Source organism: Caenorhabditis remanei, chromosome III (assembly GCF_010183535.1).
Source record: "Caenorhabditis remanei strain PX506 chromosome III, whole genome shotgun sequence".
Classification (NCBI taxonomy): Eukaryota; Metazoa; Nematoda; class Chromadorea; order Rhabditida; family Rhabditidae; genus Caenorhabditis; species Caenorhabditis remanei.
Genome location: NC_071330.1, coordinates 6,154,541 through 6,169,618, shown reverse-complemented (window position 1 = coordinate 6,169,618; position 15,078 = coordinate 6,154,541). Strand labels below are relative to the sequence as shown.

General features: G+C 37.3%; 1 protein-coding gene across 1 annotated transcript; it reads left to right on the top strand.

Annotated features, from left to right (window-relative positions):
- Positions 1-7,106: 7,106 nt before the first annotated feature.
- On the top strand, positions 7,107-15,078 carry GCK72_009393 (uncharacterized protein; the record flags this gene model as incomplete). Its single annotated transcript, XM_053727362.1, has 20 exons — positions 7,107-7,130; positions 8,179-8,353; positions 8,407-8,516; positions 8,627-8,827; positions 10,157-10,231; positions 10,287-10,383; positions 10,565-10,777; positions 10,822-10,955; positions 11,493-11,642; positions 11,918-12,020; positions 12,238-12,387; positions 12,438-12,662; positions 12,715-12,837; positions 12,884-12,985; positions 13,759-13,814; positions 13,863-14,162; positions 14,214-14,323; positions 14,373-14,543; positions 14,690-14,790; positions 14,855-15,078. The coding sequence occupies 20 exons, from the start codon at positions 7,107-7,109 to the stop codon at positions 15,076-15,078; spliced, it is 2,844 nt and encodes a 947-aa protein (XP_053586939.1).

The window sequence follows — 15,078 nt, the reverse complement described above, 5'->3', positions numbered from 1 at the left end:
GGATACGGTTGGACAGAAATTACAGGGATATTCTAAAACTGCTTGAGGAAAAAGTGTGTCAGTATGATTCCTGAATACAACAGCTTCCCAAACTATCTATAAAATCAGAGAAACAAACTCACACGTACAAGTATATCTCTTCATAATGGATTGTAAGAAATTTGCTACTCCACAGTACATAGGAAAATGAACAGTTTCGAAGTTGTATGAATATTTAGACGATCTTAAATGAAAGAAATCGAACAAGTTTGTTAATGTTCGATCTTCTCAAAAGAACTTGGAATGAAATAAACAGTTTATAATACGGTTTCGATTAACCTTTCTTTCTTCTATTAAGTGCCTAATTGACCAGAAAATTCTAGAAATACCGAAGGAATCAGAGTTCTCTATAGGCGTATCAAGTCTGAAAATGTTCAATCTCTTCCAACTGAAAAATGAATATTTATTCTTCTACAGGTGGGAAAAAAGGCAAGTGTTATCTCGTCAACATGCTAAGCTTTGCCGTCAAGGGCATCGACTATCAAGGACTACCAGAAGAAGAAGAAAAATGTATGAAAAGTTGCGGTAAAAGTAAGAGGACTACGAGCAATCGTTCTGACTTTCAAGTCGCCGACAAGCTCTTTGTTCTTTTTATTCTTCTTTTTCTTTGACTTCAGGTCACTCCCTCTTTTTTCTTATTTGATACCGTAGTCATCGCATGCTAACTTTTCGAAAAATGTTTGAAATTGTTTTCATTCATCTTGGAAATTAATCTGTTTAGGTAAGACAAAGCGTAAGTTGATGATGATTATTTAACTGAAACCAATTCTCTATACTACTACATCGAAATCTCAAAATGATTCAATTTCTGGAAGAATTGTTATATTTTTATTTTGTTGCCGGTAGTGTGATAATTAGGTATAATGCTTTTTTCAATGGACCGAAACTGCAAGTCAGATATTCAGTTTTGTGTTTCTGATACTGATTCTTCAAAGTCTTGCTTCAAAAAACCTTTTAAAAATTTTTAAATGTTTTTTGAAAACATATTCTGATTAGAAAGCCTAGAACAATTTATTCCGATATTAGGTTATCGACTAGCATATGACAAAAGTCAAATCTAAGATTACTGTATCGTACGTAACAGATCGTTGAACAATTAAAAAATGGCACGACATGCAACATCACTTTCATTTTGAACATCAAAGAAAAATTAACACCAAAAAAAAGTGGAGAAATCTTGAAAAAAGTTGCGAGAAGTTTCACGTTGTTTCTCGAATGAGAGTAGGAGGTATGTGTGGCGGTCCTAACTCGAACACCGTTCTCATTCTCCTCATTTTCCATATTCCCTCGTTTCTTCTCTCTGCTTGCTTATCAAACCATTTGTCAGTCTCATCCCCCAGGCGTTTCGGTGGACAAAAAAACCTTGAAAAACCGTATCATTAACAGTTTTCCTTCTCTCTCTCATTCTCTTTCTCTCAAATCTAAGAGACCACCACTCGATTACAGAGTTTTTTTTCTCTTTTTTCTTCTCTACTTGTGTCTTTTTTTGATACAGTTTTCTTTCTTTTCGGACACACAGTTAGACCCTGATAGCAACAAAAAACTTAATCGAACCTCTTCTTCTTTGAAAACAGAAGGTCGTGTGATTGATCACCTTTTTTCGGTTTCAAGAAAAGAAGAAAATGTTCCTAGTCTCCAAGTTCCGAGTCTCATGAGAGAAAATGGAGAAAACTGTATCAAATTGGGATGTTTCTCATTGGTTTCCCAAACCCAATAGGAGAAGATGAGATAAAAATAGAAACAATGAATGAAGACAATGTAGAGAGAATCGAAAAAATCGGAAACTCCCAATGAGATTAAAAAATTTTATTCCAGGTTCCCCAATTCTTGAACTTTTACGCGAATAGACAAATAACAATAAAACGTCAATGGGTTTTTAATTAAATCTGGAAAAGAGACTTGTCTGAAACAAACAAAAGATATGCAGTCAAAAGCTTCTCTCTGTGTGGTCGATCAATTGAAATAAATGAACAACTGTTTCGTGTTTTTTTGAATCAGACAGCTTTTTGATATTTTTATGTTTTCAGATAAAACATTTTGTTAATACAATGATTTTCTGGTTCAAAAAGCATGGAGATTAACTCTCATCGTAATTGTCCTTAATAAGAGAGCAGGGCTATATTTCCAGTTTCAGACCCATTTCCTCTAATATGTTCTAATCAGAAGATTCATGGGTTTTAGTGAAGCTCTTGTGCTAAACTATCCGTAGTTCAATAGTGGAACTCTGGTTGGCAGAGCACCCACTTTTACAAAAACTCTATAGGTAAGCCTTGTACAGAAAAAACTGATTTAAAACTATAATCGGTCCAGTTCTCAATGAAAAACTACCGAACTTACCTGTTTACAATCTGTGTCTGGCCAGAATTTATTGGAGTTCTCAGGTTACGTATATACAGAAAAACCTCGAAGAATATAAAAAGAACGCTTGAAATTTTGTGGACTCTGAGGATGTCGTTTACAATGATTGGTATACTTGGTCGGTTTTTTGTTCTCTTTTTTCTTTTTTGATTTCTGTCAACTCATCAATTATACAATAAAGTTAATTAACTCTTCATCTCTTCTTTTTATTCTTCTTATTGTCTTCTTCCCATCTCTTTCCCATTTCCATCCATCAATCAATCGATATTCGATGCTCTTCTGCGCGACAACAGTTGCTCCATCTCCTCTTTCAACGGGCGCGGCTCCCTTTTGAGCTCTCATTTTAATGACCAATTGAAGTTCGCCGAGTTTATAAACTGAAGAGAAAAAGAGGACACACGTGTGTCCATTGGTTGTTGGACCGATAATTTATCTACATGCCACTGAAGAGAATTCCCCTGTGAAGTGAACGAAGTAGACAAACTTATTGAAGACCACCGAGGGGTTCCCAGAGTTTGTGAAAGTGATTATGCGGTGATTACATGGTGGCAAAAGGGAAAGAAAAAGAGAAAATGATGCAGCTGGACGAGAAAAAGAGAAACTGGATTGAAGACATAACATTCCTCATATTTCTTCTGATGATGCCTCTGGCAACTTCTCACTTTTTTTCATTTATTTCGGAAGGCTTTTGACAAGAGATTTAAGTTTAACTATGCAAGGAACACACCTATCTGAACACGCCCAAAAGTTTACATTCGATTTAACAGAAGCTTTCAGTTTCGTTCTTCACGAAGTTAGATGGTACTCTGATATGAGTTTGAGATTGTTAAGACTATTGTGACTTCCAGCAACAATCACTGAAAATATTTTGATAACTTTCTCAATTACTAGGATACTCCCAAAAAAGTTACCCTAAACCAGAACCTAATTCTCATTTTCCAGCTTCCATCTGTTGTATGAGGCTTCGAAAGTATTATGATCAAACCAAGTTACGACTTTGAATTTGGAGGTTGGAAAATTAAAATTCGCGCATGTTTTTATCACAGTAACCTGATTAAAAACAAATTTTTTGAAAAAAAATAGTGATCTGTAGAATTCAAAATTGAAAACATGAAGCTTCTAATTCAGGTTTTTACAGGTTAATTATTGTAATTAAGTTTGTAAAGCAACCTGTCTCATAATTGTACTCAAAGTTTTCAGATCGATCATCTTGTAATATTCTAAACTCGCTATTCCTAAATTTTTCAGATTTCAAAGATTTTGCTGTGTTTTTCTTCCCTCACCCTGTGTGTATTTTTAGTTTTTCCCTCTCAATTGAAGCGTGTTGACTGGTCACTCGGAATGTCTGGAATTTATAATTAAACTCGCCTTCTGCTGCCTTTCTCTTTTTTTCATTGTCCCTTCCACCAGTTTCATTCTCTTCATTTCAATTCCAATTTCCCCATCTCACATCGTTTCCTTTTCATTTACCATTCAATTCTTCAACTCTCTAAGAATACGAACACACATTTCATCAAAAACGGGAGAGCCCATTTGACTCGTAAAAACCATTTCCATTTCTGGTGTCCTTTCTTTCCTTTTCCTTCAAAGTGCTCAAGCGTGCTCCTCCCTCCAAACACGACGGCGTCATATCGATTTCTCTGCGGCTCTTTTTCTTCAAAGCTCTCCAAACAAAGTCAGGGCCTTTTTGAGAAAGAAGATGGCCACAACTCTCGTTTTCGAAATTGGCTCTGGGTCCCATGTCCTTTTGTGTCTTAGACTCGGATATACTGGAATTCAATTTTCGGTTTCTTTTCATTGCAGAACCAAAACTAAAATTCTGAATCTCAACCTGACTACGTCGCGCTTAAAAATTTGCATTCCTCTTCCTGTTTCCGTCGTTCCTGTTCCCCCGTAATTGGATTCAAATCGTTGGGAAATTCCTGAATTCGTAACGATGAATTAATGTGGAGCTCTCTCTCTTCTAAACACCACCAATAAAAAGCCGACGAGGCCAATTATCTGGAGAAGAAGCATGCCCCAGCACACATTTTTCTGCTTCTCGAGCCAACGTCTTCTATTTGCTCGTCTTCTCTCATCTTCTTTTCGCCTTCTCTGGGGACAAAACCATTTGATGAGTAGACCAGAAAAATAGAAGCACCATCATTGCGAAATCGTCATCTGTAGCTTTTTACGACTTCTGACTCATATGTATATTTATAAATCCTTTTTTGTGTAAAACCACATTTTCAGTTTCGCATTAGTTGCTTAAAAAACGAGGCGCAGTTGTAAGAGAGGTGGGCTACGAATATAATTTGGCCTTCAGCATCCATTGCTCAATCCCCCAGACTCGTTTTTTTCTCAGAGTTCAGTACACCTTTTCAATCATTTTTTCTGTTTGCCCGTTCCCATTCATAATGTCAACTAATAATTGCTGCACCACATAATTCACCATATTTAGTACGTACCACCTGTTTCGCCGTTACTACCTCCTTTATTAAAAACGTTACATTCATCCTCTCCTCTTAATTAGACACATTGAGTCTGGCCACCGGAAGTGTCCATTTCTTTTTCTCTTCAAGTATATCCTCCGGATCAAGTAGCCACTTCACACTTTCTCTCCATCCAAAGTGGTCATTTCCCTTTTGTTTTTCTTTCGAATGGCACATTTCTGATTTTGTAATGGCATTGGCTACAATTCACAAAACATGCAAAGTGTCATCTTAACTCCAACTAATTATTAGTTTCTTCAGTTTCTAAATAGCTCATTTTTCATTTCTTCTGTTTCTTGTTTTCCGCTCACCTCGAATAATCCATTAGCTCCATTCTAGTTGTTTTTCACTGCCAAAAACAATTCTCGTCTTCTGGTAATCCTTTCATACGTTTTGTCTTTTTTTTGTTAGGAAAATATTATTTATTTATTATTTACCTGTAAATCTGGAGGACTAGGTATGTTTTGAAGAACTAAAAAGTTTTCGGATAGTGTCTGTATCATGCTGTGAAATTAGGTTAGGTCGTTGTCTCCACTGCTAATTGAAAGATATCTGAGAAATTACTGTCAAGCGACTCAATTTTCAAACGAAGTAACTATAACTAGTGCGATGTGCTCAGTTCAAAAGTTGCTCCGCCATGAACTTTTTAATGTTTTATAACGCAAATTCGTAGATTACCTTTTTGATTGAAACTTCACCTACTCTCAGATTGAAGGTATTCAGTTCTGAAGTTTCTGATTCTAAGAATCTCCTCTTCAGAATACTTCATTATGAATCTTCATTAAACTGAAAAGGAAACGCCTTTTACTTCTTTTCCTTTTGCATTTCAAAAAGATAACAATCGCAATCTACTCACTTTCTATACACCCATAAGCTTCTCTTCTACTCTCTGTCCTTCTATTTCTCTTTTCTTTCCCATTATTCTCCTTTTTCTTTTCCTTCTTTTCCGCGCGGAAGCCACTTGCTCATGAATTTTCAATCCGACTCTCTCTCATTCAGTTCTCGTGTTTAGTTCATAGCATATCTCTTCGAGTTGAGCGGGGTGGCCTGTATAAATACGCTTCTCTGATGGATGAAACACGTGTTCCCTTCCCTCCATCGACTAGTTATATTTCTCTTCTCGGAGGTGGGCAACCAAATTAAATATTTGAGTTTCTTTTGCGGCTGAACAAAAGAGAGAAAAAAGTGAATGGAACTTTTAGGAAACGTGTTAACTTTAGGAAATTAAGGAGGAGATTGAGGAAGTAGTGGAAATTGAATGGACAGTAGTTTTCGAAAACGTTCCGCGCGGAGGTTTTGTGGATTTACCCAGCCTATATCCAGGTCATAGGGAGAATTGGGCAGGTTTTTCTGACTGGAATAACTCCCTTAGGATTAAAGCTAGAAACCTGAAATTACAGTAGACTGATTCATATCATAGAAATCAAGACTTTCAAAATTACAATTTTGATTTTCCAAAAGTTCAGAAAATCTGGAACTCTAGAATGTTCACTCCAGAACTTTAACGTAGTAATAGAAAGCAAAGAGAATGAACTAATTTAGCTTTTCACGTGGCCCATTTTTGGTTGGTTTTGAAATTACTTGGTTTTATTCTTCGGAATGTCGACTTCAACCCCCTACTATGGGGTTTCCCGGTTTCCTTCAAAATCTTTTATGTTCTATCATTTCTACTCCACCTGAACCCGGATATCAAGTTACTAGCTCAATGTTTTTTCATGTCCTCAACAGCTGACAACTTTTCAAAACGTTTCAAACCAACCTGTTTCTCTCTCCAAATGCCTGCTAATCAAATCCTTTTTCATTTTTCGAATTGTCAACCCAATACTTACTATTTCCTATAAATACTCCTTCCGTACTCAGTCATCCATACAACAATTCAATTTAATTCTCTAATTCTCTGGTCATCATTTGCGCGGGACGGCAAAAACGATTCCCTCTTTTTCTGTTCACTTTTTCCGTCTATGTCTCTATTTTACAGTCCTAAAACTCTGTATAGTCTCTATATTCTCTTTTTCTTTTCAATCGTTTTTGATTTACGGTCAATCATAAAATATAAGCGGTTCCATAGTTTTTCCTTCTTGAGAGACTGAGTGTCACTTTAAATTTCGCATGACCTGTCCTTTTCGTCCATTTCTCTTATCACTTCTGATATCGTTTCATTCTCTGTTTTTCTCTTTGTTTCTTTTTTTGATCACTTATTTTTTCACTTCTTCAGACGTCAAGACGACGTCTACAACAATGAACAAATCGCACTTGGGAACGGTGAGTACATTGATTTTTCAATTTAAGATAACTGGAATTGGAAATGTTCTGAAAATGAATTTGTCAACACCAAATATTTATGTTATCATGTAGCCTGTTTTACTGTTTCTTATCAAAATAATCCGCGTCAAATAGTCTCGAATCGGAAGAATTATAGTTGATTCGAATTTCAATAGTTCAAATTTGAAGGGAATTCGAAGTGTGAAGTTTCTTTGTTTGAAAAGTGAAAGTATTACTTTTGATGTACTGAAAATATTGAAGTTCGTAAAAAACCTCTCAAATAACAATACATTTTTATGGCAGACAAAGTGTGAATCATGGAAAATGGGAATAGAAAGAACTGGTTTTCAAAAATCAAAGGTGATCTTTCAGAATTGAATTAGAATCTAAAACGTCATAGCCTTCTATAAGTTTGACAAAAATACAGTCGAAAAAAATGCGATTCTGTTTCATTTTTATGAACGTGTCATAAGATCTCACTGATAAAAAGTTATCTTTGAAAGAAATAAGTCGACATAGGTTTATTGAAAAATCATGTGAGTAGAACAAAGAAGATACAAGTTATATAACTTCCTAATATCAAATGGCTTACATTAAAAGCCGGAGCAGTAAATTGGACGGTTGTGTTGTCAAATCGCTTATACCTATTCTGATTATTATTGTACTTGTAGGGGCTGTAGAACAAACTCACAGTTATATTTTTGTAGATCAAAAATTGTTCCACAAACTCTAACTAGACAGTTACACTCTCTCAAAATTCGTTATTTTTATACAAATACCGCAAAAACTAATTTTATCAGACCCAAACTTTGAATCGAACAGAATCCGTTCTGACTAAAAATGTGTATGTATTTATAGAGTTCTACAAACTAAACATTTCAGTTGCTGAATTTAGAACCCTGTTCATCAGATCCCATATATTTTCTCTTAACCTCACAAAATACCAAACACCAGTTTCCCTCTGCCGAAACCTCGATCATCACCACTTTCATCTTTCCCTCATTGCCCTTTTCTTAATTTTCCTTCCTCTATTTCCCCTTTTCTCCAGGCGGACAATCCTCAAGAAGATGTGGTCACGGCACATGATATCGGTCGTCTTGTGGATGTAGTGAATGTTGGAAAAGGATTTCTTCGATATGTTGGTCCGATCCATGGGAAGGAAGGATTGTTCTGTGGAATAGAACTATTGGAACCAAATGGAAAACACGATGGATCATTTCAAGGTTTTTCAGTTTCTCTCTTTCCACTTCTAATTCCTATTTTCTTCGCTTTTCAGGTGTTTCATATTTTATTGCCACTCCCCAACATGGAATTTTCGCACCATTATTTCGAGTAACATTAGATGCAGATGAACGTCCAAAACCTCCTCCAATACCGCCAACCAACGTAAGTCTATAATTGTCTATTCCTTGATTCTTTCGTTAACCAACTAACCAACTCTTCACATCATGTCTTCCCAAAATGCACTCATTTACTCATATCTCTTTCTCTTAAAGCGTCTCTCTCGATCCGCTCTTCCGGCTCTTCAATTACGCAATCCGCTTACCCAGGAGCGTAAACCGGAAGAAGATGTGATGTCCACTTCGGTTTATGTTTCATCTACTAAACCAATCGCAATTCCAACAAAAAATTGTCGTCCGCCGGAGACTGATCCAATGCAAATGTCCATGTTTTCGGATATGATGGACGGTTCGATGGTTAGTCACAGTACGAAATGAAGAAGTGTCTGTGACGTTTTGAGTAGTGTGATGTATGGGTGTCGTGAACTGCTTTTATATTTTTCATGTTGCATGATCAGATTTGCTCTTTTCTAGATGTTTAATTGTGAGCTTTTTGTATCGGTTGCTATAAGTTTGATATGGAAAAGTACTTCAATCTATAGGCTTGTAAAAAACGGTATACTAATCAACCGGTCACTTATCACGAATCGTGAAGAATGGTCTCGTGGGTCGTATTGGTCGTATTTCCATTTTGACCAACCTAGAAATCAGCTGAGTAGATCAAATCTTGAAGTTCTTACATACGTGAATTTTAATTTTTGATGTCTTTTAACGTATGTATTTCGGATTGTAGACAGAGTCAGATATTGCTTTCATAAAAATTGTTTTTCCTCACGTATTTTTCAAACGTCTCAGCATTTTTTTAAATTTGGAGTTTCAGTTCCCATGACTGATTCGCAGTTACTAATTATTGGTACATAGTTTGACTAAGTACATCTCTACACCCAACATTGCACCTGTCCTTCCTAAAATTTCAATGAAAACCTTTCCCTTTTCACTTCTCTAGTGGTTTATAACCCTCCGAGAGACCCTATAATTTTACTCGTGTCAGTCATATTCATATACAAATTCGATTTTAAAACAAAATTGGAAAATATTCAAAACCACATGATACCTCTCTCTGTTTTGTTTGTTTACTCACATCTTCTGACTCACTTGAAATGACCACAGAGATCTCGAAACATTCCCACAAACCTCGGATTCCAAATTCCAAAATGACCACAAGTTGTTGCACTTCCTGTCCATTTTCTCTCCTCTCCTGTCTACGTATAGTAACAATAATAGCACGGCTGAATGCGTGTTGGAAGCCTCCGAAAAGAAAGAATTCGTGTCTCTCTTCTCATAATTCTCGCAACTTTATTCTTCATCTTTTTTTTTAGAGAAGGAAGAATATCTGTTCGATTGAATGAATGAAGCAGCATGCTTCTCCTCACCTTGATTTTTCTATTTTTCTTCCAACTTATCTCTCTAATCTTTTATCCGTTTTTATTCCGGTCATGTTGTAAAGTGTGTGTGTTTTGTCAACCTGCTGGAGCCTTCCCCCCTTTCAATCCAATCTTTTTCTCTCTTCACCTGCCACCACAGGGGGCCAGAGCACTTTTTTCTCATCTTTTCAAAACTTTCTTACCTGCTCCATCGTCTCTTTGAAAACACCTGGCTTAGTGGCTTCGTATTGTTGTAAATATAATATTAGAATAGCTTTTTAAGTAACATTATTGACCACATTCGTAACCTTTGTAATTGCAGTTTTCGAACGGGTCCTGGAGCGATATTGGAGATTCAATGATCACTTCGAATTGTACTTTCACAGTGAGGAAGGGGGTAAGATTCAATTGAAAAAAGAGTTTTTAGAGATTCGAACTATACAAATTTTCAGCCTTTGATCTCGAATGATGATGACGATCTTATGAGTATGCCAATGGTTCAGTCAGTTTTCAATATTGATAGAGAAGCACTGAGGAGGGAAGAGCAGTGTGAGTTTTTCCAACATTTTGCAAAAAAAGTTCTGAAATTAGTCGAAAAGATTTTCCAAAAAGGTTCCTTGAACACTTTCATGAAGACGATTTCCCGTTTCTCCGGGCTCCGATTCTGAATCTCCAAAAACTCAAATTCCACATTGAACTTCTGAAATTCCAATTTGTTTTTCTGTTTCAGTGCAATCGTCTATAGTGCTCGGCGAGTCGCGAATCGGCGTTGAGCATCTTCCGATAATAGAAGACGAGGAACTCGAAACGCCACTCGTCGAGACGAGAACACTGCCAATTCCGAACGATGTAAATGCTAATTTATCAAAGACAACCACCAACAACACGACATACATCGAACCGCCCGTCTTAGAGACTCCGAAAGTGGAAATCCACCAAAATGGTAAGTCTCGAGAAAAGAGAATGAGAATGATTGATGTGGTTCAGGAAACATGGACAACGAAGACACAGAAGCCACCGCCATCACTCCTCCGTCACAACAATTTCCGTCGTCGGGTGGCTCAATGGTATCCCAGGAGAGCGATTCGGGTTCCAGAAAAGAGGACACAAAAAGTGACAAGGCAAGTGGTGAAAAAAAGAAGAAAAAAGGGAAGAAGGGGCAATAAGAACCGTCACAAACATGGAGAAAGAGAGACTGGTGGGAAAATGAAACAGCAGAATAGATTCAGCTTTTCATTCCTTCTTTTGTAGGCAAAAATGTCATGTATTCAACTTTTATGTTCAGAGAGATTTGATATGAGCTGTATGCTGACTATCTGATATTTAAAACATTTCCAACTAGATCCAGACAGACAAGATTCCCTCTTCTTCAAACATTTTGACTACTTTTTACGATCTTTATTGAAAAGAGTGTTTCTTTTTCTACCTCCAAGTTGAATAACGGGTGTGTCTCTCTTTCCATCCGTAATTTATGCAAATTCTGAGTACTGATGTTTGATTTGAAAGTGAAAAACATACTTGCTTTCCCTTTCTCTCTCCCATTTCATGTCTTCCGTAATACATTTCGATTCGGTTATCAGTTTCAATTCCATTCTCACCTACACCGAGTTTTAATCAATTAGATTATGATATTGTTTGTTGTAATTGTGGAGTTTCAGCCTTCTGGTCAACACAAACAGCCGCCCAAAATGGAGGAGAAGGTAGTGTCGAGGAAGAAAGAAGAGGCTCCGATGCCACCACCCCCACCGAAATTTCCAGTCAAAGCGAAGGCTCCGAGTAAGCATCAATTAATGATGGAGGCGCTGAAGGTGAGTCTTGGAAATAGAATATGCATTTATCAAGGATAAAATGTTGCTATTAATATGACTAGAAATCATAAATACTCTGAAAAACTTCTACTGATCAAGACAGCGTTTATAGCGGGAACACTCGAAAGCTCTCAGGTTTCGCAAAAATCAAAAATCCACAAAAAAACTCCCAAATCCCAAATCTTTCCATTTGAATGTATTCTCTCACTAGCCACAGAAAATAGGCGGCATTCCTAAACGTGCACTTAACACTCTCCCATAATTTTCCTTTTCAGGCGTCCATCGAAGCAGAAAAGAATAAGCCAAAGAAGGAAGTGAAAAGTAGAGTTTCATTACTTCCACCACCAGCACCAAAAGCTCAAAAAGAGAATAAAGAAGGTGAGAATGAGTATTTAGAAATGTTTAGGAGAAGTAAAGAGACAAAGAAAAGCATAGTTGGTTGTTGTCTTCCATTCATAATAAAATAGACAAAAAGTGTTTTTGGATGGAACTTCCCCCACTTCTTTTCTTCTGTTTCTCTTCTCACATATGTCTCTTCATCCCAATTCTTCTTCTACTTACTACAATTTATGTTTTATGTCTACAGATATTGCAGGCGGAGGAGAAATGACTGAAACTCCACGAAGAACTATCACAAAAACTCCGCTGAAAACTGTGAATGCAAAGGCAAAAACATCGCCAGCTCCACCAGTTGAAAGACCAAAAAAAGAGAGAAAACCATTGTATACACCTCCAGCTCCCAAAGGTTTGTTGATATTTCATGGAATCTATGTGGTAGATCAAAAAAAGTTTCAGAACGAGTAGAGAAAGAAAAGAAGCTTCCACCAAAAGCAATTGTGTCCCCTCCATCAACAGGAGACAAAAAACCAGTGGTATCTTCTATTCCATCCACTTCATCTTCTTTGAAAGGAGCATTCCCAACGTCTTCATTTGCTGGTGGAGGAAAGATTCAAGCTCCACGGAAAGCTTCGACGGCTTCTTCGATTGCTTCTGCCAAAAAACAGAAGGTTCCACCAATAGGTACGAACTTTTTCCGTTAATAAGATTATTGTTAATCAAGCATTGTTTACAGACGAGAAAGAAAAACTAGCCCGTCTCCATGCGTCCAATCAAGCGTTCGATGCTCTAATTATTGTGATGAACCAAACAAATGAGGAGAAGGAGCGGAAATTAGGAAGTATTAGTGAACAATATGGTGAGAGAATGGGAAGATTTGACTGGGAAACAAGATAAATATTCAGAAAAGAAGACGTCCGAGCTCGGGGATCTGAAGAAAATGCTAGACGAGGCGAGGAAGAAGTTCGAGGAAGATGTGGAGCAGATGAAGAGCAATAATCAACAAGGTGAGTAGTAATGGAGGGAGATATGATGACGTGGCAGGGTCTGAACAGTCTGTTATATAATCCTGGAAAGAATACAGCATTGATTAGTAAAGTTTCCTAAGCTACAAGTAAATGATTTCGAACATCTTTACTTTTTGCACATTTTCTACAAAATAAGACCCATGAGAAGGTCTATATCATTTCACTGAAACTGCAAAATTTCTGTTTCTACCTAGTATGGTTTCCCAAATTTATCACTTTCGGCAATTAAGAAGATTATCTGACAGTTCCCTTGACTCATAAGGAAACGGATAATTAGCTATTATGCCGGGAATCCCATCTCTCCCCTTCCAACAGCTTCTTTATTCTTTTTCTTTCTCGGTTTCATTCGAAAAGCATTTTCTTTTCAATTCTCTCCGGTTCAACTGATTTCTCATCTTTTCCATCCGATCGACGGGTTGTTTAGGAAGCAAGAAGAGAGAAAAGAAAAAGAATCGCCCGGTCTTATCCGGACGGCCATCTAGCCATTTTCAACACCAGAAACAATACGCTGCTTCCCCCCTCTCTTTCCCACGGATTTTCTTTTCGTTTCCCTCCTAAAACTCCTTCGGTCCTCCCCAAATAAATCCACATGCGCCATCAATCGGTTCCGACACGTACTACTCTTGCGGCCACAGTAATTGCCGCATTCTCATTCAGTGCTTGTATGTTTGTGAGCAAAGAATGTGCCACGTCATCATCATTTCTTTCGGTTCTTGCCGGTGCGGCTCCTGTTATTCTACTCGTTTTTACAGTTATTCGAAATCATGCAAACACTGTCGAGAATATGCAGAAGACCCACGAAGCACAGGTAAAACTTATCTTCAGAACCTTTCTTTGCAGAATAAACCATTTTCAGACAGCCGAAAAGAATAAAGAATTCGAACGAAATCTTGAAGATGAGCGTGCTCGTCGTGAGGCTGAAATCCTTGCAATGAACAACAGACATCAGAAAGTCGTCACTTGTCTCGATGAGAAAATCGCAGAAGCTGAAAAGCAATGTGATCAACTCAGTGCTGATAAGAAAACTTTGCAAGCAGCTCTTGCGAACGATTGTGATCATCGGAATCAGATGTTGACCAAGGAAATCTCATCACTTCAAACAGCTCTGGAAATGAAATCAGCAGAGATGAAAGAGTTGAGACAAAAGAATCAGAATGTAAGTTAATTATTTTTCAATGTCACATTGTTCCGAACTGAATAATTTCAGTTATCTCTCCAAGTCGACGAAATCCCACTGAAAGAACTAGAAATCAGCAAGTGGAAGCATAAGTCAAATGAGTACAAACAGATGTTGGATCAGAAGATTAATGGAGAAAAGTGAGCTTTTGATAAACTTATTCTTGGAAATAACATTATTTTTTATTAGAATCCTTGTACAACAAATCGAAGAACTCCGCCGAAAACAAATTCACGACGAAGAAGAAAAGGAGGCAATGAAGAGAAGTTTTGATTTGATGCAATTCAAATATGAGAATGGGGATGATCCGAATGTAACAAGTGTTATGTCAGCTCCGATGGAGAGTCGGTTCAGCACGCCGTAAGTACTTCAAGAGATCGGTCAGAGCAAAACAGTTTAAAACATTTTATCTTCAAAGTCTTTCGCCGCTACTTTCATCTTGTAATTTTCACTAGTTTCGAAAAAATTATACCAACTCTGAACTATTTTCAATTATCGTTTTCCAGAACAAAAGTTCAATTCCGATCAAGATCTTCTGCATCTGGAAGTCGTCCAATTTCAATGGCTACCAGCAACGGGGATCAACGATTATCAACATCTTCCCACCGTATGTTGCATCTCCTTCTTCCTAGATTCTCCCATCTCACTGTTCCAAATTTTAATTTTTCCAGACGACGATAGCATGAATCGGTCTACAATTTCCATGTATACTAGTCACATAAGACTGCCTGAAAACCATGCCGATGACGTTATATATGCTCCAGATGAAATAATCTCAAGTAGGAGTGGATCGATCTCTCAAAGACTTGCGATTGCAATAGAAGATGATGGAGAACCGATACTGAAGAATGAGTCTAGAAATGCATCGGATTCTGGAATTGGTCTAGTCATGTGA